At 42.7% G+C, this 27,243-nt stretch overlaps 1 protein-coding gene across 2 annotated transcripts in view; it reads left to right on the plus strand.

The window, feature by feature from the left end:
• Positions 1 to 27,243, plus strand: part of Pdpk1 (3-phosphoinositide dependent protein kinase 1) — a 78,466-nt gene that overhangs the window by 25,974 nt on the left and 25,249 nt on the right. For both annotated transcript variants that reach the window (XM_021185957.2, XM_021185956.2), the window contains exons 2-6: positions 15,545 to 15,814; positions 19,404 to 19,446; positions 19,711 to 19,848; positions 24,689 to 24,833; positions 25,538 to 25,635. In XM_021185957.2, coding sequence (XP_021041616.1) covers positions 15,602 to 15,814; positions 19,404 to 19,446; positions 19,711 to 19,848; positions 24,689 to 24,833; positions 25,538 to 25,635 — 637 coding nt within the window. In that variant the 5' untranslated portion in view covers positions 15,545 to 15,601. The remainder of the gene's footprint in view (positions 1 to 15,544; positions 15,815 to 19,403; positions 19,447 to 19,710; positions 19,849 to 24,688; positions 24,834 to 25,537; positions 25,636 to 27,243) is intronic.

The raw sequence follows: 27,243 nt of genomic DNA on the forward strand, positions 1-27,243 counted from the left end.
TCTGGACTTAGCCATGCATAGTGACACTGTTTTGCTTGATTATTATTGATTTCAGTGAGAACCTCTTTATTCAGAAGGTGGAGCCCAGCAGGAAGATGGTTAGGGATAAAAACTGAGCTCTTGATTGATTCTGCTGGAGGGGATTCCTGTCCAATGGCCTTCACCCACTTGGTTGAATAGTATTTTGGGGACTGGTTTTGTTATTCTCCTATTTTTTTAAAGATTTATTTATTATTTATATGTAAGTACACTGTATCTGTCTTAAGACACACCATTAGAGGGCATCAGATGTCATTATAGATGGTTGTAAGCCACCATGTGGTTGCTGGGATTTGAACTCAGGACCTTCATAAGAACAGTCAGTGCTCTTAACCACTGAGCCATCTCTCCAGCCCCGTTATTCTCCTATTTTAAGCACAGAATAGCTTCTAAGTAAAAACAAAAGTTTGACTCAATCCAGCATTTTCCTTTTAGGGTCTTTCAAATGTAATAGTCATATTAGTATGGTTGTACATGTATACATGGGAAATGCTGGGTAAACACAGTGTCTTCAGGGCTCTGGAACTTTCTGATAGACCTTGTTTAGGTCCCAAGGAATCTTGCACCTTGCTTGGAGAGATGCTGTTGATGGTAATGGATAAGCCATACCTTCTGGGATAGAATTGAAGAACAGTAGGAGGGGAGGGCATAGTGAGTCAATGTGAGTGGATAGAAGCAGTCTAACTGCAGCAGTGACATGGCTGGAGGAGCTGAGAGACCTTAGCTTGTCAGATCATAGACAATCTGCGCTTGCGCGAGTGTCTGTGTGTGTGTGTGTGTTTGTGTTCTCTCACACACACACCCGACATACACACACACACTTTGAAGCTGTGGAGGAAGGTTCTTTCTGCATAACAAATATTCATATGTAAGAGTTCATCTTAGCATTTGACTTGGAGTCCTGGAGGCCAAGGTTCTTGTAAGGAACTAGGGCTAAAGCTGGAGGCTGATTACAAAGTGCCAGGGGCAGATCTCTTGTCTGGAAGGGAAGTACTCTGTGCCTTGCAGGCCCTGAAACAGCATTCTGATTCTCCAATTAGATTGTGGTGAGAGACATTTGTTGAATGAATTTAATTCCCAAGGAAAGATTCATGTTTAAGTGGCGGATAATATGATTTCAGATTAGAAACACAATTATTCTTAGTTGTCAACTTCAATGTGAGTTAATTAATTTTAGCAAAGGAAAATCAAGAACCTGTTGCTATTATTGTTTTCTGGTTAAGAATAGGTTACACTTAGTAAAGCTTCTAAATAAGATATTTGTTCTAAATTTTACCCAAGATATTTTGATGGTGAAATGGAATTTTTGTAAAAGTTTATTTTATGTGTATGACTGTTCCCGTGTGTGTATGTGTACCACATGTATGCCTGTTGCCTACAGAGGCCAGATGAGGGTTTTGGATTCCCTAGAACGGATGTTACAAATGATTATGAGGCACCATGTCCATGTTAGGAACTGAATGTGGGTTTTGTGTAAGAGCAAATGCTCTTACTCACTAATTTCTCCAGGCCTAGAAATGGAATTTTAAGTCCACAGGTTGGATTATCATGCTATTTCTAAAACAATTCTCATAGTTACTGATTTCTTCCTGTTCTGTACACAAATCTGCATTCTGAAAGTACTAGTTCATTTATCTGTTCTTTAGCAAATATCACTTAGTGTTTAATCACTCATTACAAAAGAAACTAATGAACAAATGACTGAATGAATGAGCCTGGAAGTCCAAAAGGCTTTTGAGACCTCATGTTGTCTCATTGATAAGGTTCTTCAGACACTCATGTCTGTTCCCACCAAGACCACCTGCCCACATCTTCTCCTTTCTAGAGCCTGTTCTGGTGGTGGTTCCTGTTGCTCCAGAGCATTCTTTATCCTTTGTAGCAGTTAAGGTTAAAAGTTGTCCAGGTTAAGAGTTAGTCTGTCCTTTCCTCAGAAATCATCACTGTTAACTGATTGGTAGATTGTTGTGTACTGAATGTTGTTTTGTCTTGTTTTCCCCCAAAGTTGCACATAGATTAAAAAAAATATTCTCCTTAAGAGTGGCTGTATAATTGATGAACCCTCCTTCCTTCTTTTGAAAAAGGACCTTACTACAAACTGTTGGCTTGACTGGAACTCTGTATTTAGACCAGGCTGGTCTTGAACTCAGAGATCTACCTGCCTCTGCCTCCTGAGTTCTAGGATTTGTTGGGGGTCCGGAGTTATCTCACAAACCACGTGAACACTAATCTCAGCCAGACAGGGATGGTTTATTGAACATATACTAAGGATTGGTCAACAAGGGCAACAGCTAAAAACTTTGAGCTGGATATATCTCAGGGCCAGCTTATAGAGGCCAAAACCACAAAAACTACAGTGAGCTCATACACAGGTGCTAGAAGTGCTACCTGGTGGTCAGCCCTGATTCAAGCCTTTTAGAAATAACAGTTGGGGCTGGAGAGATGGCTCAGTGGTTAAAAGCACTGCTGCTCTACCAGAGGTCCTGAGTTCAATTCCAGCAACCACATGGTGGCTCACAACCATCTGTAATGGGATCCGGTGCACTCTTCTACTGTGTGTCTGAAGACAGCTGCAGTGTACTCATATAAATAAAAAATAAATCTTTTTTTAAAAAAAGAAATAACAGTTAAGATTGACCTTTGATGGGTCCCATGTGAAGCCAACAGTTGTGAAATTTCTTAAGATTAACAAGCCTCAGAACATAACAGGGTATGTGTGTGGTCAACCTGACCCTGTTCTGTGTCAGTGACTGGCAGGCATATTACCGTAACAATATGAAATAGCTGACAGGCATGGAACAAAATGGCGCCCTATAGCTATGCTAGGGAAGTAGCCTTCAATAGGATTAAAGGCGTGGGCTATCATGACTGACCTGATTTTTTTTTTTTTTCTTTTAAATACCTGAGAACCATCTTGTTCAGGAGCATCACTACCCAAGCCTCTCTTGTTGGGCAGACCAGACTGCCCACGCAAGGTTAACTTGCTACCTACCAGGTATTTAGGGACTGAGGTGCTTTACCAATGTATGATTCTACAGTTAGCAAAAATAAGCCTTTATGTACCTAGAAATTAGTCTCTACCAGAGGGTTAGTGAAGCTACTGTCTGAAGCTCTAGAAGACTTAAGATGTCTGACATGTGACTTGAGATAAGGCAGAGAAGAAACCCACCAATTATTTGTTTTCTTTTGCCTTTATATTTGTTTGTATCAGTGTGTTTGCTGATCAAATGTTTGTTACATTTAGCAATTTTGAGCTGCTTAATAGATTGATGATTTCCTAAAACACTCAGCAGAGCCGGGTGTGGTGGCGCACGCCTTTAATCCCAGCACTCGGGAGGCAGAGGCAGGCAGATTTCTGAGTTCAAGGCCAGCCTGGTCTACAGAGTGAGTTCCAGGACAGCCAGGGATACACAGAGAAACCCTGTCTCGAAAAGCCAAAAACAAAAAACAAAAAACAAAAAACCAACCAACCAAACAAAAACCCAAAACAAAACAAAAAAACCACTCAGCAGAGCAATGTGTTGCATTCTTCTATTGAGTCTGGTTTTGGTGGACACGGGAGTAGTTTGCCAACATGTATGTCTGTGTATTACATGCATGTTTGGTACCCTCAGAGGCCAGAAGAGGGCAACAGATCTCCTAGACCTGGAGTTAGGTGGTTGTGAGCCAGCATATGGGTGCTGGGAACCAAGCCTGTATCCTAAAGAAGCATCCGCTTCTCCTAAGTGGTGAGCCATCTTTTCATTCCCATGACCCTCTGTATTTTTATCTAAGAATGAATATGTCACCAGGCATGGTAGTGCATGCCTTTAATCTTAGCACTTGGGAGACAGAGGCAGGTAGATCTCTTGTGTGTTCAAGGTTTATAAAGTGAGTTCTAGGATAGCCAGGGTTACAAAGAGAAAAACCCTGCTTCAAAAAACCAAATCAAACCAAAACCAAACCAAAGAAACAAAAAAGAGTATTTCATTAATTTTCCATGAATTTCTATTTAAAATTTTTTACTACTTTTGTGTATGTATGTGAACAAACATGTGCCATAGCATATGGTGTGTTTCCTGCTCTGCTCAGGTGCATGAATCTGGGAGAGCAGAGCCTAAAAATGAAGTGGTCTCATGCCATAGCCAACTTTATTCAGAGTTAAGAGGAGCCACCTGAGCAAAGTGTACAATCACAAGTACAAAAACCGCACATGGCAAAACCAGGTTTTTCTATATGGACATATGAATAACAACAGCTGGAGTCAACTCACTTGTATCCGGAGGAGACAAACACATTCCAAGAATAATTCCAGGCTATTGAAGAAACTGTAGTCAGAAAACTCTTGCCATGTTTTCTTTTCTCACAAGCACTCAGAATTCTTGGATTGTGCTCTGACAGTGGGTAAAACTCAGAGGACAGCTTGTCGGAGTCGATTCTCTCTTTTCTATGTGGGTTCTGGGGACATCAAAGTAAGGTCATCAGGTTTGATATGGCAAGCACCTTTACCCACTGAGCTATCTCACTGACTCAGAGTTTCTGCTTCTTGAGTGTGAGATGGTTGAACTCAGTACTTGGGGTGGGGGGTGTCTGACCAGTTGCAAGTCTTCAGAGAACGTCAAGTGTATTTTACCAGTTCACTTAGAACCAGGATACCAAGGCATAGTAGGTAGGAGACTCTAGGAAGGGAAGTGCCACACTGAATTGTCCATATCTGGTATGAAATTGCCAGTGAGGCAGGCTGAACCTGCTGCTGCTGCTGCTCCTCCTCTTCCTCCCTCTCCTCCTCCTTTTGGTGGTGGTTGTGGTAGGGTTTATCTCTGTAGCCCTGACTATCTTGGAATGCATTCTGAGACCAGACTGGCCTAGACCTCAGAGATCTACCTGTCTCTGCTTCCCAAGTTATGGGAATTAAGGCATGTGCCAACATGTCTAGCTGAAGCTTCCATTCTTAACTGCAAAAGTGAGTGACTAGGAATTAGGGTTAGAAAGGCTAGCGCTTAGTCTGTGACTGGGGGAGAGGGTGTGGTTTGTTTTATTTTGTTTCTTTTGTTTTGCCGAGATAGGGTTTCTCTGTAGCTCTGACTGTCCTGGCACCCACTCTCTAGACCTGGCTGACCTCAAACTCACAGAAATTCACTTGCCTCTGCCTCCTTAGTGCTGGGCTTAAAGGTGTGTACAACCACCACCTGGTTGAGAATGTGGTTCTGGAAACAACAAGGTGTCTGTAGGACAGGCATAGGTTTATTTATTTATTTATTTATTTATTGGTTTTTTTCAAGACAGGGTTTCTCTGTGTAGCCCTGGCTGTCCTGGAACTCACTCTGTAGACCAGGCTGGCCTCGAACTCAGAAATCTGCCTGCCTCAGCCTCCAGAGTGGCTGGTTTATTTATTTTTATGTGTATAAATATTTTCCCTGTGTGCATATATGTGCACCATATGTACATCTGTTGGATTTCCTAGAACTGGGGTCAGAGATCTTTGTGAGCCACAATATGGATGCAGGGAATCAAACTTGGATTCCCCTGGAAGAGCAAGCAGCCAGTGATCTTAACTGCTGAGTCATCTCTCCAGCCTTGAGGTGTTTTTGTTTGTTTACTTGCTTGCTTTGCTTGTTTTGTTTGCTTTTGATGAGATCTTGCCATATAGCCTTGGCTGTCCTGGAACTCTCTATGTAGACCAGGCTGGTCCTGGTCCATCTGCCTCTGCCTCTGGAATGCTGAAATTAGAGATTTTTTATTATTGTTTGTCTTTGAAATGTAGTTTTACCCAGACTGATTTGCTCAAACTGCTGGTGATACTGTTAAGTGCTAGGGTCACATGTGTGTCAGTACACCCAGCTGTGGTGAATGAGGTGCTTTGACAGAGATGAGGGATAGTAGACTGGCTTTTTGTTGCTTTAAATTTCAGAATTTGTTGAGTAACCAGAAACATTAGCTTACCATGATTTTGGGTTATCATATTGGCAGCAAAGTTGATCGGGCTATACCTCAAGGAGGTGACTCACCTCCTGACCCAAATCAGCTAGGTTTTCTGAAGACAGCAGGGCCCCCTTGGCATGTGGCCCTCTGGACAGTGCGTGTCTTACAGACTGTGGTAACAGTCTGAGAGAGCTATGTATGATGCTTAATCACCCACCTAAAAATGATACAAGATATGCTGTTTCTAATAACAGCTGTAGTACGATAAGCATGTAGACTCTACACTTGAAGGCTTTTTTCTTCAGGCATTCCATTTCGTAGCTAATGCTTTAAAATGTGATATTACAGCTATCATTACCTTTTACTACAGAAGTAAAGTCAGTCATTAAACCATAGTGATGGTTGCATGTTAGGACAGCATTGAGGGAGGTGCAACCATATTGGCCTTATAAACATTACCCAGCTAAAGATCCTGACTCTTGAGTTTTCTGGGGCTGTGGAGTTGATGACATACTGTGAGCTGTGTAAATAATGCAGTGCCTGCTAAGAGAGGTGTACCCAAGGGTGAAGGAAGCAGAATCCTGGGGCTCTTTGGTTGGAAGTAGATGGTGGTATTTACTAAAAGTGCTGCTCTGTGGTGTGTTTCCAAGTAGAGTGCCATTCCCCTGTTCTTTAGGGCCACCCATTGTACTTCTGCATTTCATTAATATGTACCCTGCCTCTGACTACTGGAGAGTCCTATTTCTTGCCTATAAAACTGATGCCAGATTGGCTTAGCTCAGGCTTCAGAGCATTTTTTACTTTCCCACAACATGCTGATGGCTTCAGACATGTGTCAGCAGCAGAGACATATAGTTTTGTGTTGATTTATATTGAAGTGCTAAGTATCTTCAAAGAAAAGTTTATTTTTACTTTTGACCATTCTGTCTATTTATTTTTAAATTTATTTTTGAGACATCATTTTATGTTTTACTATGTATCGCTGACTGGCTTAGAAATTGCTGTGTAGACCAGGCTGGCCTTGAACTCAGACAGAAATATGCCCTCCCTGACTCTTTTCTCCCAAATGGCTTTAAACTTAAATATATAAATAAATAAAATAAAACATTTTAAAAATCAGCAGCTGGAGAGATGACTCAGTGATTAAGATGCTCCTTGGCTGCTCTTCCAGAGGACCTAGGTTTGGTTCCAAGAGCCCACAACTTTGCTAACAGCAGTTTGTAACTCCAGTACCAGGGCATCTGACACCCTTTTCTGATCTCCACAGGCACTGCATGTTTGTGGTACACAGACATACATACAAGCAACCCATACACATAAAAACAAGTTTTTAAATTAAAAGTTTACCATGTTATATATATGGATGTTTTTCCTGTATATGTCTATATACCATGTGGAGTTGCCAGAAGAGGGTGTCAGATCCCCTGGAACTGAAGGCATAAACTGTTGTAAACTATCATGTGGATACTGCAGATTGAACTGATGTCTGCTGGATAAGGCTGTCAGGTGTAGGACCACATCTAAAGGCCAATCCTTCAAGAGGAACACATGGTACTAACAGCACAAGTTCCATCTGAGAAACTGGCAAATATTCTTTCCCAGAGGCTCTCAACTAAGGTCAAACCTGTTAAGGACTAGATTTGGTATTCTCACACATGGGGAAAAAATATTAATGGCAATCAGCAAACAGAGGCAGTGACCCCATTAAACATCCTAGAAAGAAGAGGATACCCTTACAACACAGATAAATCAGGCCCCAAAGTGAACAGATCTTGTTAAGAACCTACTTTGGTCTCAGAGGCAAGGATACCCAGGTCTCCAGAGGCTTGTGGCTGGCTCCTCCGGAGCTTGGCTCTCTATAGCCACCCCTCAGAGCAGAAAAAGGTACAAGTTTCAGGGTTAGGGGTGCCAGATGCAGAGAGGGAAAGCATGGGTACACTAATTTAGGCTGAGGTGGTACCACTTGGCAAAGATGCCAGAAGCCCAATTGTCTGGACAGGACCAGACAAGCAGCTGTCTTGCCATCTCCTTCTCACCTGTTAATCTCCAGCAATTAATTCAGCAAGGTACCCAGGCTTGTGCCTGAGGAAGTGCCACCGAGGTACCATTCCTCACTTTCTGGTCCAGCTTCTCTTGGACTCTTGGCACAAATTTGGCTGGAACTCTGCTTGACAATGCCAGTCTTAGGCATTTTACTTTCTGTGAGATTATGTCTAGTATTTCTCTAATTTAAGATTGTATTCATTACTGAAGTGAACTGTTAGCACAAAACTGCAAAGAAAGAAACACCTAAGAATTTGTATCTAGGGCTGGTGAGATGGCTCAGTGGGTAAGAGCACCCAACTGCTCTTCCGAAGGTCCAAAGTTCAAATCCCAGCAACCACATGGTGGCTCACAACCATCCATAATGAGATCTGACTCCCTCTTCTGGAGTGTCTGAAGACAGCTACAGTGTACTTATATATAATAAAAATAAATAAATCTTTAAAAAAAAAAGAATTTGTATCTAGCTGCCACTAAAAGCACCCTGTTTCTTTGTAGTACAGCAAGCCACTCCAGAATACAAATGAGACCAGTCAGAAACCTGAAGGAAAGGAGTCTGCCTGAGCCTACTTATATTTGTACTCTTTTTGTTTGTTTGTTTGTTTTTGGTTTTGGTTTTCCAAGACAGGGTTTCTCTGTGTAGCCCTGGCTGTCCTGGAACTCACTCTGTAGACCAGGCTGGCCTCAAACTCAGAAATCCACCTGCCTCTGCCTCCCAAGTGCTGGGATTAAAGGCTGGGATTAAAGGCCACCACTGCCCGGCCTGAGCCTACTTATATATAGTTCATATACTTTCCAGAGCCTATCACAAATAGGCTCCAGCCTATTTATTTATTATATGTATAAGTACACTGTAGCTATCTTCAGATATCCCAGAAGAGGGCATCAGATCCCATTACAGATGGTTGTGAGCCACCATGTGGTTGCTGGGATTTGAACTCAAGATCTCTGGAAGAGCAGTCAGTGCTCTTAACTGCTGAGCCATCTCTCCAGCCACCCCCGCCCCCCAAGAAGGATTTAACCTGGGGTTGGAGATTTTTTTTTTTTTTTAAAGATTTATTTATTTATTATATGTAAGTACACTGTAGCTGTCTTCAAACACACCAGAAGAGGGAGTCAGATCTCGTTACGGATGGTTATGAGCCACCATGTGGTTGCTGGGATTTGAACTCCGGACCTTCGGAAGAGCAGTCGGATGCTCTTACCCACTGAGCCATCTCACCAGCCCCGAGATCTTTTTTAAAAGAAAAAAGAAAAAAAAAAAAAAAAAAAAAAAAGAAGAAGAATTTAACCCAAGTGTTTCCTAGCTGTGAAGATAAGACACTAATACTGATGCCTTTTCTTCACTTCACTCAACCTAAAATAAAATTCCATTGAAAAGTTCAAAGCTGGACTGGAGCTGTGTGGCTTTTAAGAACAGTCATTTTTCGGGCTGGTGAGATGGCTCAGTGGGTAAGAGCACCCGACTGCTCTTCCGAAGGTCCAGAGTTCAAATCCCAGCAACCACATGGTGGCTCACAACCACCCACAACGAGATCTGGCGCCCTCTTCTGGAGTGTCTGAAGACAGCTACAGTGTACTTACATATAATAAATAAATAAATCTTTAAAAAAAAAAAAAAAAAAAAAAAAAGAACAGTCATTTTTCACTGCAGAGGACAGAATCTGGCCAGCCAATTGTTTGTGGACTGGACATGGGCACTTTTCTTGGGAAAGTAGCTTTGGTGGCACATCTGAACTGACCATGTGTTTTGGGGGTGAGGCTTGATGTGTTTTGCATTGGTCCAAATCAAGGATATATCAGATGCTATATTCTGCAGTGAAAATGTGGCTTTCTCAATCTGTTTTAAGTTTCACTCTTGGCACTCCCCCAAATAAACACTACCAGTAGTAACAAATACAAATTTCCTGTTCTCCAGATCTCAGCTCTCATGCACCGCCTAACCTCTCTCATTTACTTGCTTAGGTAAACTGGATATTTTCTGTGGCACTTGCTGTTTCATGTGTACATGGGGTTCTAAAGGAAGTTGGCAGGGTTTGTGCCCAGTAATACTCTGCCTTTTTCTGAGTCCATTCTGCCTGGTGTTTTTGGAGTCTGCTGGGGTAGGTTGTGCTCTGTAAAGTGAGCCTCACTCTGGCCAGAAGCTGCCATAGGGGTCAAGAGCCATTGGTCACACTGCTCTGGGTAGGTGCTTGGACAACCGGTCAGTAGAACTCAATTCAGGTACCGACTCATCTCAGGACCTAGTGCTCTTCTCTGAGCTTCTGTTCTGGAGGCTTTTATTGTAACCATGGAAACCACTCAGATGATAAAGAAAGGAAGGTTCTTGAGGCACATGCTTAAAAAACACAGGCCCATGTTAGCTTCTAGTGGTTTGCCTTCCAGTGAACTCTCCAAGGGCCAGAACTGTAAAATTAGCAGTCAGGAAGCATGAGCTGAAGATGGCTTTCCCTGAAGGCAGTGTAAGTATTTATTGTTTGTATCTCTCAAATGGTGTTTGATATCAAGATCTTCTGTCCCAGAACAACCAGTTTGATGGGGGACTGTCAGGCCCATTTCTTCTGTGACCTCTTGCCCTCTTTCCAGAAGAATGCCTGCAGTTTGTGATACTGTCTGTGCAGCCATTGTGGCAGGCTCTTGGGAACTTAGTTGTTCTGGAATGTCACTCAGCACCTTGCAGGGAATGGGTCTTGACTACTATGAAGAAACAATGTTGTCCCTACTGGGGCTCCATGTAGACTTCAGTGTCGCTCGGTGGTAGGGTGCATGCCGAGCATGTGGACTTCAGTGTCGCTTGGTGGTAGGGTGCATGCCTGGCATGTGGGAGGCCCTGGGTTTGTCTCAGGAAGCTCACTTGGCTCCTTTCCTGGATTCGTTGGTTCAAGAAATAGGTTGGTGCACAGTTAGGTCTTCCAGAGCCTAAGTCAGCTTGCCACAATCTAGTTAAGGTTTTATATTTTTGCCGGGTGGTGGTGGCACATGCCTTTAATCCCAGCACTTGGGAGGCAGAGACAGGCGGCTTTCTGAGTTCAAGGCCAGCCTGGTCTATAGAGTGAGTTCCAGGACAGCCAGGGCTACACAGAGAAACCCTGTCTCGAAAAACAAATTTTTTTTTATATTTTTGAGTTAGGCGTGATGGTGCACAGCTTTAATCTCAACATTTAGGAAGCAGAGGCAGGTTGATTTCTGAGTTTGAGGCCAGCTTTAGTCTATAGAGAGTTCTAGGGCAGCTAGGGCTATACACACTTTGTTTCCCCAAGAGGGAGGGAGGGGGAAGTAGAAGGAAGAGGGGAAGGAAGGAGGGAAGACAGAGAAGAGAGAATTATGTCTTGTGGTGGTTCATATCTATAATCCACAGTGGGATCAGGATTTCAAGGCCATCCTGGCCTACATAAAATCCTATCTCAAAACAACACCAAAAGTTTATATCTGAAAATTTCCACAGCATACTGACTTTGCTTTTTGGCTCTTTGGCTACACAGAAAAACTCTGGCTGTCCTGGAACTCACTCTGTGGACTAGGCTGGTCTCACAGAGACCTGCCTGCCTCTGCCTCCCAAGTGCTGGGATTAAAGACAGGTGCCACCACTGCCTGGCACACACTGACCTTATGTAGCCTTGGCTGGGTTGGAATTTGCTATGTAGACTAGACTGATCTCAGACTCACAGAAGCCTGTCTCTGTTTCTCTGGCTTCTGGGATTAAAGGTGTGCATCGCCATACCTGGCTAAGTCTAGCTTCTTGAGCATGTAAGATTTCATCACAGAAAATCACTTGCTTCCTTTTTCACCAGCACAAAGCTTGAAACCATTAGGCTTAAGTCAAATTTATTTAATTTGGGTTTTGTTGTTCTATTAAAGTGTGATGTTAGCAATATCTGTAATCCCAATGCCCAGTTCTGTCACCCTCACCCTCATCACTTTCTTCTACAGAGTCTACGAGTTTTATTCAACCTTATACATATATTTCACCCCCCCCCCAATACACACCAATGTTGGGGATCCATGTGCTAGACAAGCATTCTACCACTGAGCTACTATTCTCCTGGCCTTTATTTCATTTAATTAGAAGTTATTTCATATTTGTCTTCTAAAAATTCTAGAAAGGCATAGGTGGTTCTAATACAGCCTTCACCAGCTCCTCCAGTTGAGTAACCATGCTTCTACACCTTTATATCTAAGGGCTTCATCATGTTCCCTAAGTTTGCATACCCTGATTTACCTATCACTTCTCTTTTGAGCATCTGAGCAGTTCTTAGATTTTGCTGTAATATCTAAAGCAACATTAGACTTTACGTTGTTTTCCTTAGTGGTGCTGAGCATGGGAACCAGGGCCTTGTACATTCTAGGTGAGTGCTTTCCTGTAGAGCCATGCCCGTGGCCCCTATATTTTTCTTTTGTTATACTTTTAAATCTACACTTAAAATGCTGTTAACTCATTTTCTTAGGTTGAATTTCTAAGACAGAAAGTAATCTTGTTCAATTTTTTAAAGTTTATTTTTATTTGTGTGTGTGTGTGTGTGTGTGAGTGAGTGTTCATGTGTGAGGGTGTGTTTGTGCCATCTGTGGTATATATAAGATGATAAAAGGACAGCTCAAGTGTCAGTAGTCATTTCCTACCTTATTAGAGGCAGAGTTTAAGTGTCTGTTACTGTGCTACATACTTAAGGCTAGCTGCTCTAAGGGATTCTGGAGAATTCTGTCTCTACGTCCCATCTTTCCATAGAAATGCTGAGATTACAGACACAGTAGTATACATCTGGTTTTTACCTGAGTTCTAAGAATGTAAACTCAGATAATCAGGTTTGTACAGCACAAGCTTTTACCCATTAAGCCATGTCCCTTGTTTAACAGGTTTTGTGTGTGTGGAAAATACTTGGCTAGTATTGTTGTGTTCCTTTTTATTCAACTTATTAAATTCTACATTTGCTGAAGATTTCACTGAGACTTTGAACACTGTTCAGCACACAAGAAAGTGAAAACTTAATTTTCTGCTGAGATTCTTAGATCCTTATTCTAGTCAGGTGGTCGGTCATATTTCATTAGTAATGTGTCTGGTTAGCACCTTCATATTTTTTAATTTTTTTTTTTGGTTTTTCGAGACAGGGTTTCTCTGTGTAGCCCTGGCTGTCCCGGAACTCACTCTGCAGACCAGGCTGGCCTCAAACTCAGAAATCCACCTGTCTATGCCTCGCATTAAAGGTGTGCACCACCATTCCCGGCAGCACCTTCATGTTTTTATGCTTTGCCTAGCATGATGATAGATCCAACAAAGCCACCTGAAAGAAAAGCCCTTTCCTTCTGCCACAGAGCAGGTACAGAGTTACTGATAGTGGTTGCTTAGCTAGAAGTATGCTGCTGCTACTCCGGCCTTCCAGGGAGTCTGCTCTCAAGAGCCCAGGTTCACGTACTGCACTGTGGGGTAGGCAAAACACCCTCCAGTGTTACCATCTGCTCTCCCTTCTCCACTGCCTCCGTACTCATTATGTTTAGGTCACAAGATGTTCGGTCTAGATTTGTTAAGCCTTTTGCAATCTTGAGATGAGCAACTCCTTTAGCTCTTCTTGGTGGCTAAGCTTTCCTTTGCTCACTCTTGGCTACTGTGTGCACACCTGTCCTACTGTGTTTCTAGAGCCCCGGCTTCTTTATGGTTCTGTGTTTCTGTCTCTGTTTATCAAGAAAGCAGTCATCCTTGTCTGTCTTAGTTAAATCATACACAAACATACTGCCATGTTTACATAAATTAACCAGTCTACTTAGCCCATAGAGTTTTATTGTTAGGCTAAAGAAAAGGAGGAGGGAAGAAAGGAAGAAGGAAGGAAGAAAAGAAGCAACCCACCTTATTTTGTAACATGTGGACGTATGGCCTTTTCTTAGATTTAGCTTATTTTTTTCTGAACAGTCTGCTGTAGTTTTTGAATGGGTCACCTTTTGGTCAGTGGCAACCTTGATGTACTATTTTACAGAACAGGTGAGTGGTTTAAGAGATACTGTGATTTCAGGACCTAACTCCATCAAGTTGTGTGCTTCTAAATTTCCTTTTGGGTATGCTGGGAATTGAACCCGGGTTCTCATGTAATCTAGGCAAGCATTCTAGAACTGAGCTATAGAAGTTTTCTGGAGTTCTTGAGTGAGGAGGACTGTTAGAGACTAGCACCTAAGTAACTTGGGTATGCTGAGTTCACTTGATTTTAATTAATTCACTTATTTATTTTGTTTTGTTGAGACAGGGTTTCTCTGTATAGCCCTAGCTGTTCTGGAACTTGCTCTGTAGATCAGGCTGGCCTCAAACTCAGAGATTTGCCTGCCTCTACTCCTGAGTGCTGGGATTAAAGGCATGGGCCACTACTTCCTAGCCTGAGTTCATTTTATGATAGTATGTGTGTAGATGTGTGGTACATGTGTTTGAATAGTGCACTCTACCCTTTTTTTTTAAAAATATAGCTTTTTGTCTGACTGCCTGTCTATCTATCTATCTATCTATCTATCTATCTTTCAATCAATCAATCAATCAATCAATCAATCATATAACAAGGTCTTCCTGACCTGAGTTTTGACAATTAGACTTAAGTTGGTAGGCCAGTTAGCACCTTAGGAATTGCTTATACTTTGCCAGTGCTTGGACTACCAGGCTTGGATTTTTCTTACTGTTTTTACTGATTTGGGGAGAGAGTTAGGTACTACTTACTGAACCCGGGGCCTCATACATACTAGGCACCTGCTTTACAACTAACTGAGCTTTAGTCCCAGCCCACAGGTTTTTGTCTTAATTCTACAGATTGAATTTAGGTTCCATACTTATAAATCAAGTAGTTTACTGACTGAGCTATATCTCCTCAGTCTTATAGTTAGGATAGTGTCACCACTATGAGGACATGCCAAAGGCAGAGCTGAAGAGAAGGCATAGATGTGGGTACAATGTTTACATACTGCCAGTTTAGCTCTGAATACTTATTTTCTTTCTCAGTGACTCTTTCCCACCTCCTTTTTTGGTGCAGGATCTTGCTATGTAGCCTAGGCTGGCTCAGAGGCCATGACTTTTTGGATGCTAGGGTTTCAGGTGTGCACTACCACACTTGGCTTATGCTTTCAACTTTAACTGTGTGCTTCCTCTCATTTCTCATATTTCTGTCTCATTGACAGTTCTATAACCATTTTGTTGACAGTTGCCAAATTGCTTTCCCAAAGCATTTTAACAGCAACACACATTTTGGGTGCTAGCCATAATTGTACGAGTATTCTTGCTTTAGCATAAGTCTTGCCAGCATTGGGTGTCTCTGTATAAAGTAAACATACTCCAGAATTACAAATGTATATACAATGTTATGTCTGCTTTCCTTAGCCTGGCCTTGCAGAGTGGTTGGAGTAGTGCTGAGAGAGATGTGAGAATATACCTGAAGATGAGCGGGGGATGGGGGTGGTGGTGGTGGGGGACTTTGGCTCCAGTGAACACCCAGATCAGATGTACTGTCCTGCTTTCAGCAGTATCATAAAGTGCTTATACTTGGTTCATCTGCTCAGGACAATGGAGCCATTTGACTCTTACCTCTTTCCTCTGTGTCTGCAGTATGACGCTGTGCCCATTCAGTCCAGTGTGGTGCTATGTTCCTGCCCATCCCCATCAATGGTGAGGTCCCAGACTGAGCCCGGCTCGTCCCCTGGCATTCCTAGTGGTGTTAGCAGGCAGGGATCCACCATGGACGGCACCACAGCTGAAGCCCGACCAAGTACCAACCCCTTGCAGCAGCACCCTGCCCAGCTGCCACCACAGCCTCGCAAGAAACGCCCTGAAGACTTCAAGTTTGGGAAAATTCTTGGCGAGGGCTCTTTTTCAACAGTGAGTATGTGCCTCTGCTGCTGTTGCTTGTTGAGCACGGGGTTCTCTTGGGATCACAGACTACTGAGAACACCTGACTAGGCATTGGCTTCCCTGTGCCCCTGTGGTTGTCTGCTGCTGTGCATGCCACTAGAGTCTTGGAGAGAGTGTACTTAGCCTAGCCACCACCTGAAGAAAGCAGTGGTTAAACTGGATTTTGTCTGTTTTGGCCCATACCTTTTTTTCTTATACTCAGGAGGCGGAGACAGAGAGGAGTTTGAACCTGGATGTTTCAAGGCCTACTTGGCAACATATTAAATGCCTGTCTCAAAAACAAATAAGTAAACAAAAGCATTTGTTGATTTATGCTCTGTGTTTTCCTGTCTTAATGGACAGGCCATAGAAAGCTAAAAGTTCCTTAGATTGAAAGTTAGTATCAGAGTTAGTATCTCTCTGGAGACTTTTGTAACATTCAGTGACACCTCCTCCCTTGCCTAGATTTGTTTGCTTGTTTGCTTGCTTTAGCGCCTAAAACTATGAAGGTAAGTATTTGTTGGAGAGTGGCCTTCAGATTTTTTGTTCTAACTCCTAGGCTAAGTAGGTATTGCTGCAGAGTGGTCCAGGTATGGGTCACTCACAATTCAAAACATTCTCCAATGAAACAGATTTCTGTGTTCCAACTCCAGTCTGAAATAGGCATTCCAGGGTAGTTCCAGAGGCTCATCTTAAACAACCAGTCTTCCTTAGACCTGACTTTTTGAAGATTCCATATGAAAAATTGTGTTCTCTTCTTGCCTTTTTTATTTATTTTAAGATTTATTTATTTTATGTATATGAGTACACTGTTGCTGTCTTCAGACACACCACAAGAGGGAATCAGATCCCATTACAGAGGGTTGTGAGCCACCATGAGGTTGCTGGGAATTGAAGTCAGGACCGGACCTCTGGGAGAGCAATCAGTGCTCTTAACCCCTGAGTCATTTCTCTAGCCCTTTAGATTTTTTTTTTTAAAGATTTATTTAGTTGTTGTTTTTTTTTTTTTTTTTTTTTTTTTTTAAAAAGGTGTCACTACCTAGCCCTCACTAGCCCAAAGCTTTTATGTAGCTTAAGCTGGCCTTGATTCACAGAGATCTACCTGCCTCTGCCTTTTCAGTACACCCATTAAAGATGAGCATCACCATGACTGGCTGAAAATTTTTTCTTATTCTTTTTTTTATATTCGTGAAAGATTCTAAAAAAAAAAAGATAAACTCTAGCTTACTTACATTTCTAACAGCTTATCCTAAATAGACTTTGTTGGCTTTTGCATTGTAAGAATTAGGTCTTAATTAGCAACTCTGGTGAAGTAACATAGAAGGATTGTGGCCTTATGAAAAAAATCCTCCAACCATGAAGATGACTCCCTGTGTCTTTGGTCCTCGACACACCTTGCAGAAAGAGAACCGCTTGAGCTCTGTGGGTGTTGCACTCACTCAGAGATGATAGTCTGCTGAAGTTCTTCTTTTCCTCAGTTTATTCTTTATATTTACCTTCACAGGGCTGTAGGCACCATTCTTCCTGGTGGCACAGTCATCCTTATGCAGTGCCATTTTGAACTCATGCTGTGAGGCACCTGGGAAAGAAAGCACTGCAAGCTGGAGGCTCCTTCCTGGCTCTGTGCCATCTGTAGCTCTGGATCTCAAATTAGGTGTCAGACTGATTCATCTCTCTATTCTTGAAATAGTGAACACTTAAATTGGATTTCCAGGGGAGGAGTAAAGGACATAGAGTTACCAGATTGAGCAGGATATTCACTTGGCAGAGCCTGAAACTAGTGCTAGAGAGCAGACAGGCTCCCAAGTACTCTGTCACATCCAAGATAGTAATGACATCACCCCTGGTGACACGGAACAACACATCCCATGCACGTCTTTAGAAGCCTCTGTTCTGTAGGAAACCTGCTTAAGAAACTAAGTTTAGAAATCTGATCACAAGCTGGGCATGATGGCACATGCCTTTAATCCTATCACTTAGGAGGCTAAAACAGGTGGATCTCTGAGTTCAAGGCCAGTCTAGTCTACAAAGTGAGAGCTCCAGCCCAGGCCAGCCAAGGTTACATCTCGAAAAACAACACCCCTCACCTCCCCCACGCCCCCAGTAAACCATGGTGCTTTCTGACTGTTCCTTTCCTTTTTATATATAGGAGAACATCTATACGTCTCCATGAAGGAATGTGAATATATATATATATATATATATATATATATATAATCTCCATTGAAGGGGGAATAAACTACTCCAGGCTGCTCCCTTCACCCTCCTGGCTGGGAGTCAGTATATACAGTGTGTTTCTTCAGAAAGTTTTTGGGGTTCTTTCTACTTAAATACATTCAGTCCTTCCTTGTTCCTGGTGGCATGGGCATCTCAGAGTGCTTTTCCAGGATTGTTTCTAGGGAGCCCTGTCACAGGATGTGACTTACAACCAGAAGGCAGGCCGCCTTTTCCCCAGGTCCAGTGATTCCTTAGGGGCATGTTTCATTTGCACTTTGGTTATCAGTCCATCATTGCAAGCGTCTTTTAAAAAAAAACACATCCATTTATATTTTTTGACCATGTTGGAGAAAAACTGTTTTTGACAAAGCTGCCACTTGCAGGCTTTGGTTAAATCTTGGGCCTACCAGCTCTTTTTAGTCTGGTACTTCAGGTGTGCCCAGGGTTTGCTAGTTCTCTGTCCCTGTAGTGGGTGGAGTCTGAGCACAGGCAGAGATGTGCTCTGTATGGAGAACATTCTGGAAAGATGGTTTGTTCTGTGCTGTGTTACTTCTTGGTGCACAGTAGAGTCATAACTATGTTCATGTATCAAATGAAATATATGACAGCAAATGTATGAGAAGCCTAAGTCAAGGGCACCTTTTTATTAGGATCTATATTAAAAAGACACATTCTTTTTCTTTTTTCTTTTCTTTCTTTTTTTTTTTTTTTTTGTTTTTTTTTTTTTAAATAAAGGTTTCTCTGTGTAGCCCTGGCTATTCTGGAACTTACTCTGTAGACCAGGCTGTCCTCACACTCAGAGATCCTTTTGTCTCTGCCTCCTGAGTGCTGAGAGTAAAGGCATGCACTGCCACTGCCTGGCTAAAAACACATATTCTTGAAGTTTTTCCGAAGGAGTTTCTAGTAGCCACTTGTGGTAGTATTAGGACACGTCAGTCAACCTAATTTTTGTTTGTTTGTTTGTTTGGGATAGAGGGTGTTGAAGCAGGGTCTCACTGTGTGATGCAGGGTTGCCTCTGGCTTCCAAGTGTTAAAGATACCATGCCTATTGGTTCTTAAATTTATACTTTGTACTATGAGAACTTTTGATAGCTGGCTGATTATGAACTTTTGAAAACAATGGCATGATCACTGTTGACCATTTCATGTTTGCTATCATGCTCTTGTTAACTGTTAGAACATACGAACACAAACAGTAGCTTCCTGATGTGTGTTAGTACAGAATCCAGTGTCACTTTACTTGTAATTTCAAATTGTGTGTGCAGGCTGGGCAGCCTGTGCAAGGAGACAGTGACTTATCAGACTGATCTCATTGTTACATTATGGTTTGTTTGTTTTTTTTTTTTTCTCCCTAAACTAGGTGGTTCTGGCCCGAGAACTGGCCACTTCCAGAGAATATGCTAGTAAGTACTAACTCCAGTGAGCTGTATGTCTGGGACTCAGGGGTGGTGCCACTTTTATATATAAGGCAACCTGGGTAGTTGCAGGGCCTGTGCTGATTTTAGAATCTATGACAAGGTTAGTCTCCAAACCTTCTAACCTTGGGTGGGTGGTTTTGGGACAACTTCAGTTTATACCAGTTACCTTTAAAATGTTACTGGGTTGTGTTGTTCTTTGTCTGTTTACATTTTCTAATGTTAGTAAACTCACTTCTCTCTTACCTTAAGTTAAAATTCTGGAGAAACGTCATATTATAAAAGAAAACAAAGTTCCGTATGTAACTAGAGAGAGAGATGTGATGTCACGCCTGGATCACCCCTTCTTTGTGAAACTTTATTTTACATTTCAGGACGACGAAAAGCTGTGTATCCTTTGCATGGTCAATGCAAACCATGGTCTGAAAACCACCTTGTGTTTTAGATTAGTGGCTCCATTGTTTGTTCCTTGAAACGAAAGGGCACAGCACAGATCTCTGTGTACTAATCTCCTTGGAGGCAATAGACAGCACCAGCACATGGCTGAGGCTCACCATCGTGCCCACAGTGTTAAGGTGTTTATTGATAAATGTTGTACTTGATGGACTGTTGTTGTTTTAGTTGTGCTTGCTGGATATTGATGAAGAAATGTTTCTTCATCCCTCTAGCAGATGTTCTGTCTGGAGTATCTGTTAGGTATTATTGACTTCTGCTTTTAAAAAGTTGAGGGCCTGAGAGGAAAAAATGATCATGGGCCTCTTTAGGCTTTTGGAGTTGGCATTAACTTCTCTATACCCTCTGATATCCCAAGTTACTGAGTTGTGTTGGAAGGACAACTTGACTGGTTGTTGAAGAAGTTCAGGAGTGACTTACAGGAGCCCAGAGTGCTATCTTCCTGAAGCTTTATGTCTGCTAGGCCTGCTCAGCCTCTCCAGGTCCTCAGAGCTGTTCAGCCTGCTTCTCCAGCAGAGTCGCCTTGCGTGTATGTTCATTGCTGTTTGTCCATATTCCTCTTCTCCTCCTTTTTACTTACTTATTTATTGTCGTTCCCCCACCCCCACCCCCGTTTTCAGTACATAGCCCTGGTTGTTTTGGAACTCACTGTGTAGACCAGATTGGCCTCTCACCCCCAAGTGCTGAGATTGAAGGCGTGCACCAACACTCCCACCATCTGCTTTCACTTTTAATGACAACTCCAGCTTCTGCTAGATGTATCTGCTTGTGAATGGAGAATCCCTTCATTCTCCCATTTCATTTACAGGGGAATAAGCAAAATGCTGATAAGGGAAGGCTCTTTTTTCTTTGTAGGATTAATATATTTTGGAAGAGCTTGTGCACAGACTATTAAAAACTATGTCACAAATGTCCAGGTGGCCGGATGAGTTGGAAGGACAGGTGTGAGTGTCTGGAGTGTGAGTCCTTGAGTCCCGTAGATATTGGAGGGCAGAAGTATGTGTGGCCCACAGTGAGCCAACTCCCTGAGCTGTGAAGTTCTGCTACCGGTTGTGGTTTTTCTCCTAGTATGGAGGAGTATGGGGTTTGCTCTGACTCTGGTCAATGTGGTCTAGACTTGGGGAAAGCAAGGTTAGGTGTCTGGTGGTGTTTGCCTTCAGAGCCTGGTCTACACTGTCATCTGTTATTGAGCCCAGAGAAACTGGCCAGTGGCTAGTAGGTTGTCATTTGATGCATGTGGTTCTTTTTTTTTTTTTTTTTTTTTTGGTTTTTCGAGACAGGGTTTCTCTGTATAGCCCTGGCTGTCCTGGCACTCACTTTGTAGACCAGGCTGGCCTCGAACTCAGAAATCCGCCTGCCTCTGCCTCCCGAGTGCTGGGATTAAAGGTGTGCGCCACCACGCCCGGCTGATGCATGTGGTTCTTGTTTGAGTGGACCCATTCTGAGGAGGTGAAATGCAGATAGGAGTTGTTACCACTTGTCCAGCTACCCAGAAGAAGCCTCTGGGAGCATGGAGATTCAGAGGCCACAGATCACATAGGTTCTGATGAAGGCCTGCCCAGTTGCCAGCCTAATATGTGGCCTGCGCCTGGTTAGAGGATTAGCCCATGAGCAAGTTATTGAAAGTTGGACAGGCAGTTTCTTGGGGACAAAGTTCATGACAAAGGCAAGACAGCAGAGACAGACCAAATGGGCTCTTTCCAGAGGGCCTGCTTAGAGAGCATTGGTGCAAGATCCAATAGGAGAACAGGAACATCAGGAGAACAGATGAGCTGATGATGATTCAGGTCTTTAGAGCAAATAGGGCTTATTATATTATCCCAGTATCCCTGGTCCTCCACTTCTGCTGTCAATCACACAGCAGCTGTCAGTAGTCTCTTTAATTTCATTACATGTCTCTCTGAACCTGTGTTGCTTACCCTTTTATGTCTCCTGTGCATGAAAGTACTCCCTTTTGAGTCCATGAAATCTGTAGTTACCAGATGGGAGGTCTAGGCTCAGGCCTAAACCTTTTTATTTTATTTATTTATATTCCAAATGTTGCTCCCTTTCTGGTTTTTTTTTTGTTTTGTTTTGTTTTGTTTTTTGTTTTTTGTTTTTCTGAGACAGGGTTTCTCTGTGTAGCCCTGGCTGTCCTGGAATTCACTTTGTAGACCAGGCTGGCCTCGAACTCAGAAATCCACCTGCCTCTGCCTACCAAGTGCTGGGATTAAAGGTGTGCACCACCATGCCTGGCTTGTTGCTCCCTTTCTGGTCCCCCCTCTTTGAGTTCTTCACCCCCATTCCTCCTCCTCCCTTGCTTCAAAATGTTTGACCCAGAATTTTTCCTGTGTAGAGGCCGACGTTTTTCTGCCAGTGTTGAGAACAATGTTTCTATCGACCTTGAAGCTCTGTTACTAGTCAGCTTTATGTCATTGCTGCACAATGCCTGCGGCATCTAGCTCTTTGAAAGGAAGAGATTTGTTTAGTTTACAGTTTGGAGGCTGAGTGTCCAGATAGGATGCATGGTGCATGGTGTAGCCATGTATACAGTGAGTAGTGGACCGTGTGTGAAAAAAGGATCACATCTCAAGCCAGGAAGGACAGTTGAGTAGTGTGCTTGGGTTTGCTTCTTTCATGGCAATCTTCTTTGGGGACTTTGCAATGACCAGTGAGTCTTAGGAGCTCAGTGATCCACAGACATGTCAGTAAACCCCGCTTCTTCAAAGATCTTACCACTTCACACTTCTACTCCCTGAAACCAAGTCTTCTCATCCTACGTATCCTTGAGACACCCAGATTTCCTCAAGACTGGATAACCAAGACAGAGTCAGTCACAAATGCTTGACTTCATCTTCTGACACAGTGGTAGGATCAGAGCTCAGAAGCCAGACCAGAGTGTTCTTGCTATGTGATTCCAAATGAGACTCCCCATGTCAGTTCAGGTGGAAAGAACTCTAGGTCTTTGTCTAATGGCACATACTGTTCTTGGTCTAAGACCCAAAGGGTCATAATGGCTCTCCTACTTGCCATGAGAATGAGATCCAGTGACTTCTGCCTCACTGAGAATCTTTACTATACATTGTATTATAAAAGAAAAATGAAACATTTTGCATGAAGAAATGATAGATATGAGATAACACTGCCTTTCATTTAGTCATAATTTCAAGTGGAGGAGAGGGAATAGTCCTTGTATATTCTTCTTTTACTACCTTCAAGAGACTCTGACCCAGACCCATTCAGAACAAGTTGAGATGAGGCAGAGCCTGTGGACACCTCAGCCATAGATTGAAAACAGACAGATGGATCAGACAGGGTCTACTGAGGGTTTCTTCATCAGATATACTATGGGGCTCTGGGAAAGTGAGTCCAGAGGCTAGATCAAGCACAAGGTTTCTCTATCGTGGCATAGTCCTGGCTTGATCAGAGCCTAAACAGTGGGGAACGTTCTCTTTTACTCCCAGCTGCTTCCCACCCTACTATCTTTGAGTTCCCACTAGACCAGTCTACACCTGCTTGTCCTTGTGATGCCTCATTTGTTGCATGGAGTCAGGACCATTGCTTTTGACCAGAAGACTGTCCATTGTTTTCTTTGTGAACTTGAGTCAATTGCTTAATCTCTCAACCAGAACATTCTGGAATGGGGAAGGTTATAACTACAGAGAACCATCAGCCTGATAAATAATCCTAGGCACGTACTATATTTAAGAGCTACAACTTGCCTCTGCTTCTCTTCTGAGCTGAGACCCATAGGTGTTCCTCTCATCGGAATCAGGAACCAGTGAAGGGTCAGATAAAGTGCAAAACCGCGAAGCTGGAAAGAGTGAGAGGTTACCCCCTGTTCTCTTGACCCCATGACCAAAAGTGTGGCCTTATATATTATACCTGGGCTCCTAACTAGTGAGGCTCTGCTGTCAGCCTATGTTAGGCCAGAACTGGTGGCTCCATGGCACGTCTTAGTGTTTCTGCTGCCGTAATAAACCACCATGACCATGAACATCTTGGGAAGGAAAGGGTTATTTCAGCTTTAGAGTTCCACACCACAGTCCTTCACTGAGGAATGCCAAGACAATAAATCAGGGCAGAAACCTCAAGACAGGAGCTGTTGCAGAAGCCATGGAGGAGTGCTGCTTACTATCTTGCTCCCCATGGCTTGCTCAGCCTGTATACCCAGGGATGGTACTAGCCACAATGGGCTAGGCCTTCCTACACCAATCACTGATTCAGAAAATGCACTAGAGACTTGCCTACAGGCCAATCTTAGGAAGGTAGTTTTTCAATTGAGAGTCTCTCTTCCCAGATGACTTGTGTCAAGCTGACATAAAACGAGCCAGGACAAGGCATCAGCCTCCCTTTTGAGGGATCAGACAGGACGCAGCTGGGACTAAGACCCATAGTCTTAGTACATAGTACTATTCTATTCTCCATAGTACATGTTTCAGGTCTCTGTCAGCTTTTGTCTGAGTTGAGAGGCATAGGTTGTCAGAATTGGTCCTGCCAGGGGCATCTTTACCAGCTTTGGTCGTAGTCCTGTCTCTTCTGGATTATTTCCTTACCCAGAGTTTCAGGCTTCTTCCTTGGTTGTTGATAGCAGTGCCTTGGCGGATAAAAGCCAGAAAAGAGCAAGAAGTCCACCTTGGCTTCTTGTATGAATTTCAAGTTTGACCTCATCATCGCTACTTAGTTTAGTCAGCATTTGGGCCCTTGTAACCCAGGCTGCCAGAGAAGTGAGTACTTTTAAGGTTGATTTTTCAGAAAAATATATTTTTCCATTCTTCCTTAACCACAAAATAATCAGATTTTGGCCTTAGTTATGCCAAAAATGGAGAGCTACTTAAATACATCCGCAAAATTGGCTCATTTGATGAGACCTGTACCCGGTTTTACACGGCTGAGATTGTGTCTGCTTTAGAGTACTTGCATGGCAAGGGCATCATTCACAGGTAATGGACACTGCCCCGGATGGTGTGTAGAGCACAGTTCCTGTGATGGTTAGGGCCAGTGGCTCTGATGTGTACAAGTAATTGACCCCAGTCCTCTGCGGTTGGCATTGGCTGGCCTTATACAAATCCTGATATAGGTATTTTCAGATGGTGGCTCACTGAGAAAGCTGTAAACAGGCTGGAAGTAAAAGGACCTTGCACTTTGAAAGTTCATGTCTAAGTCATCAGTTCAACTTGGGTGAGGTGTCTTCCTGTGATACTAGCAGCTCAGATGCTTGGTGCTTTTTATTTTGTCAGTTGCAACTTTTGCACCTATTTAATAATTCTGGTCACATTTTTTATTCATTTTGATATAAGGCAAGTTAGAACTGTGCTTTATGAACTAAGAAAATAAGTTCAATAGTATGTTACTAAAATTGGTAGATGAAGTAAGCAAGATTGGCCATTGGAAGCCATAGTTGTTAAGTTTGTAATAATTCACCTGCTTTATAAAGATAAAGTGATACAGTTATAAAATGATTTTGAGGTGCCTATATCCTGTGCTGTTGATACTTGTTTGATATGAACTTTGGGCTTGTGTTCTTTGTTTTTAGTCTTGTAAAGGTAAAGATTCACCACTTTATTTTGTTTCCAACAAAATGTTGCATATGTGATAATGCTGCTGCTTTTAACAACTTCATCTCAAAGGTAAAATTCTTTTACAGAGACCTTAAACCAGAAAACATTTTGTTAAATGAAGACATGCACATCCAGATCACAGATTTTGGAACAGCAAAAGTGTTATCCCCAGAGAGCAAACAAGGTATGTTTGTTTGATTATTATTATTAATTTTTAACAGAGTCCTGTTCTGAGTGTAAGGCTAAGGGCAGCTTTGAGCCACATGTTGCATCGTATAGTTACTATCACTAATACAGAGGTTCCTTTTGGCTCCTTTTGTTCAGTTTGTGAACTGTAGTAGTAGGGAAAGGACCAAAGAAAGCTCTGCTAGTTCTTGCTTGCTCCTTAGAGCATCGTTCGTGTCAGGTCACTTGTGAACTTAGGGGTAGAGTTGATGGCAGCTATATATACTGCAGGTGGTGTCTTGTGGAGCACATCCTGGATTCCATTGCCTTCCTCTCACCTATCCTTCTGTCTGCCCATCTGATGTGCATAGCTGCCTGTGACGGCCCAAGCAGCCTAAGGAAGGTTCTAGGAAATTTTTACCTGTTTATAATCACCAACTTTCCAAGTCCTGTTCAGAGTTAGCATATAACATTGGATCATTTTCTAATGCTTTTACTATCAGGGGAATCTTTTTAGTCCAGAAGATTAGGGTGGTTTTCACTAACATCCTCAGGAGATAGAAAAACTGCCCATCTGGAGGTATAGAAAAGAGAACAATTAGACACCTGAGGACTGTGCCATAGCATTGAGTAGAGACAGTGACTCACCGATGATGCTTGGGGGGGGTGGGGGGGAAGAAAGCTGGAAAGTTAATAATGACCTTGTAAAGGATCTTTGATTCTAAGATACATGCGATTCTTCAGAGCTGCCTGACCTTCTTGCCTATAGTTGGGGTCTCAATGTAAGAGAGAAAGACTATTAAGGAAGGTCCTGTGGGATATGGTTAGCCACAGGCTTGGAGCAGTTGTTAGTGGAAGGAAGAGTTGATAAGAACTTCGTCATATGTGCTTTTATGGCTATGACTACTTTTTGGAAAAGAACATACAAGAGCATAGTGCAGTAGACTTTTGTCCTGACTCCACAAATAGCAAGCCAATACGTGGGAGCAAGAGATGATTGCAGCTGGGGCTAAAATAGAGAGTCCAGGTAATGAAACAGGTTTTGTTAACATGGTGCTGTAGGAGATGGGCCTGCTGGCTACCCTTCATGGAACTTTGTTGTTCCCATGCATGCTCTTGGTCAAATTGTATATGTTTTTTTTTTTAGTTTTTTTTTTTTTTAAAGATTTATTGATTATATGTAAGTACACTGTAGCTGTCTTCAGACACTCCAGAAGAGGGCGCCAGATCTCGATACGGATGGTTGTGAGCCACCATGTGGTTGCTGGGATTTGAACTCTGGACCTTTGGAAGAGCAGTCGGGTGCTCTTACCCACTGAGCCATCTCGCCAGCCCTGTATATGTTTTTTACTTCTGTACACTCCTCCTGTACTGGTAACATATTTATTCCACCCTTTGGAGATAGCAGGCCTTGTCTTTGAAGAAAGAGACTTGCATAGGTACAGCACTGCGCCCTTGCTGCACCTTCTTTCACTGCTGATATGCCCTGATACCTGTATCTGATTGACTCATTCCTAGTAAGTAGTAGTCATCTGTCTGTCCAACAAAGCTGACTTTATAGGCTTGGTATAACCTTGTATTAGTCTTAAACATTATCCATTAAAAAGTTCAACCAAATAGCCACCCC

This window comes from Mus caroli, unplaced genomic scaffold, assembly GCF_978045245.1.
Source record: "Mus caroli unplaced genomic scaffold, Mus_caroli_1 scaffold_18, whole genome shotgun sequence".
Classification (NCBI taxonomy): domain Eukaryota; kingdom Metazoa; phylum Chordata; class Mammalia; order Rodentia; family Muridae; genus Mus; species Mus caroli.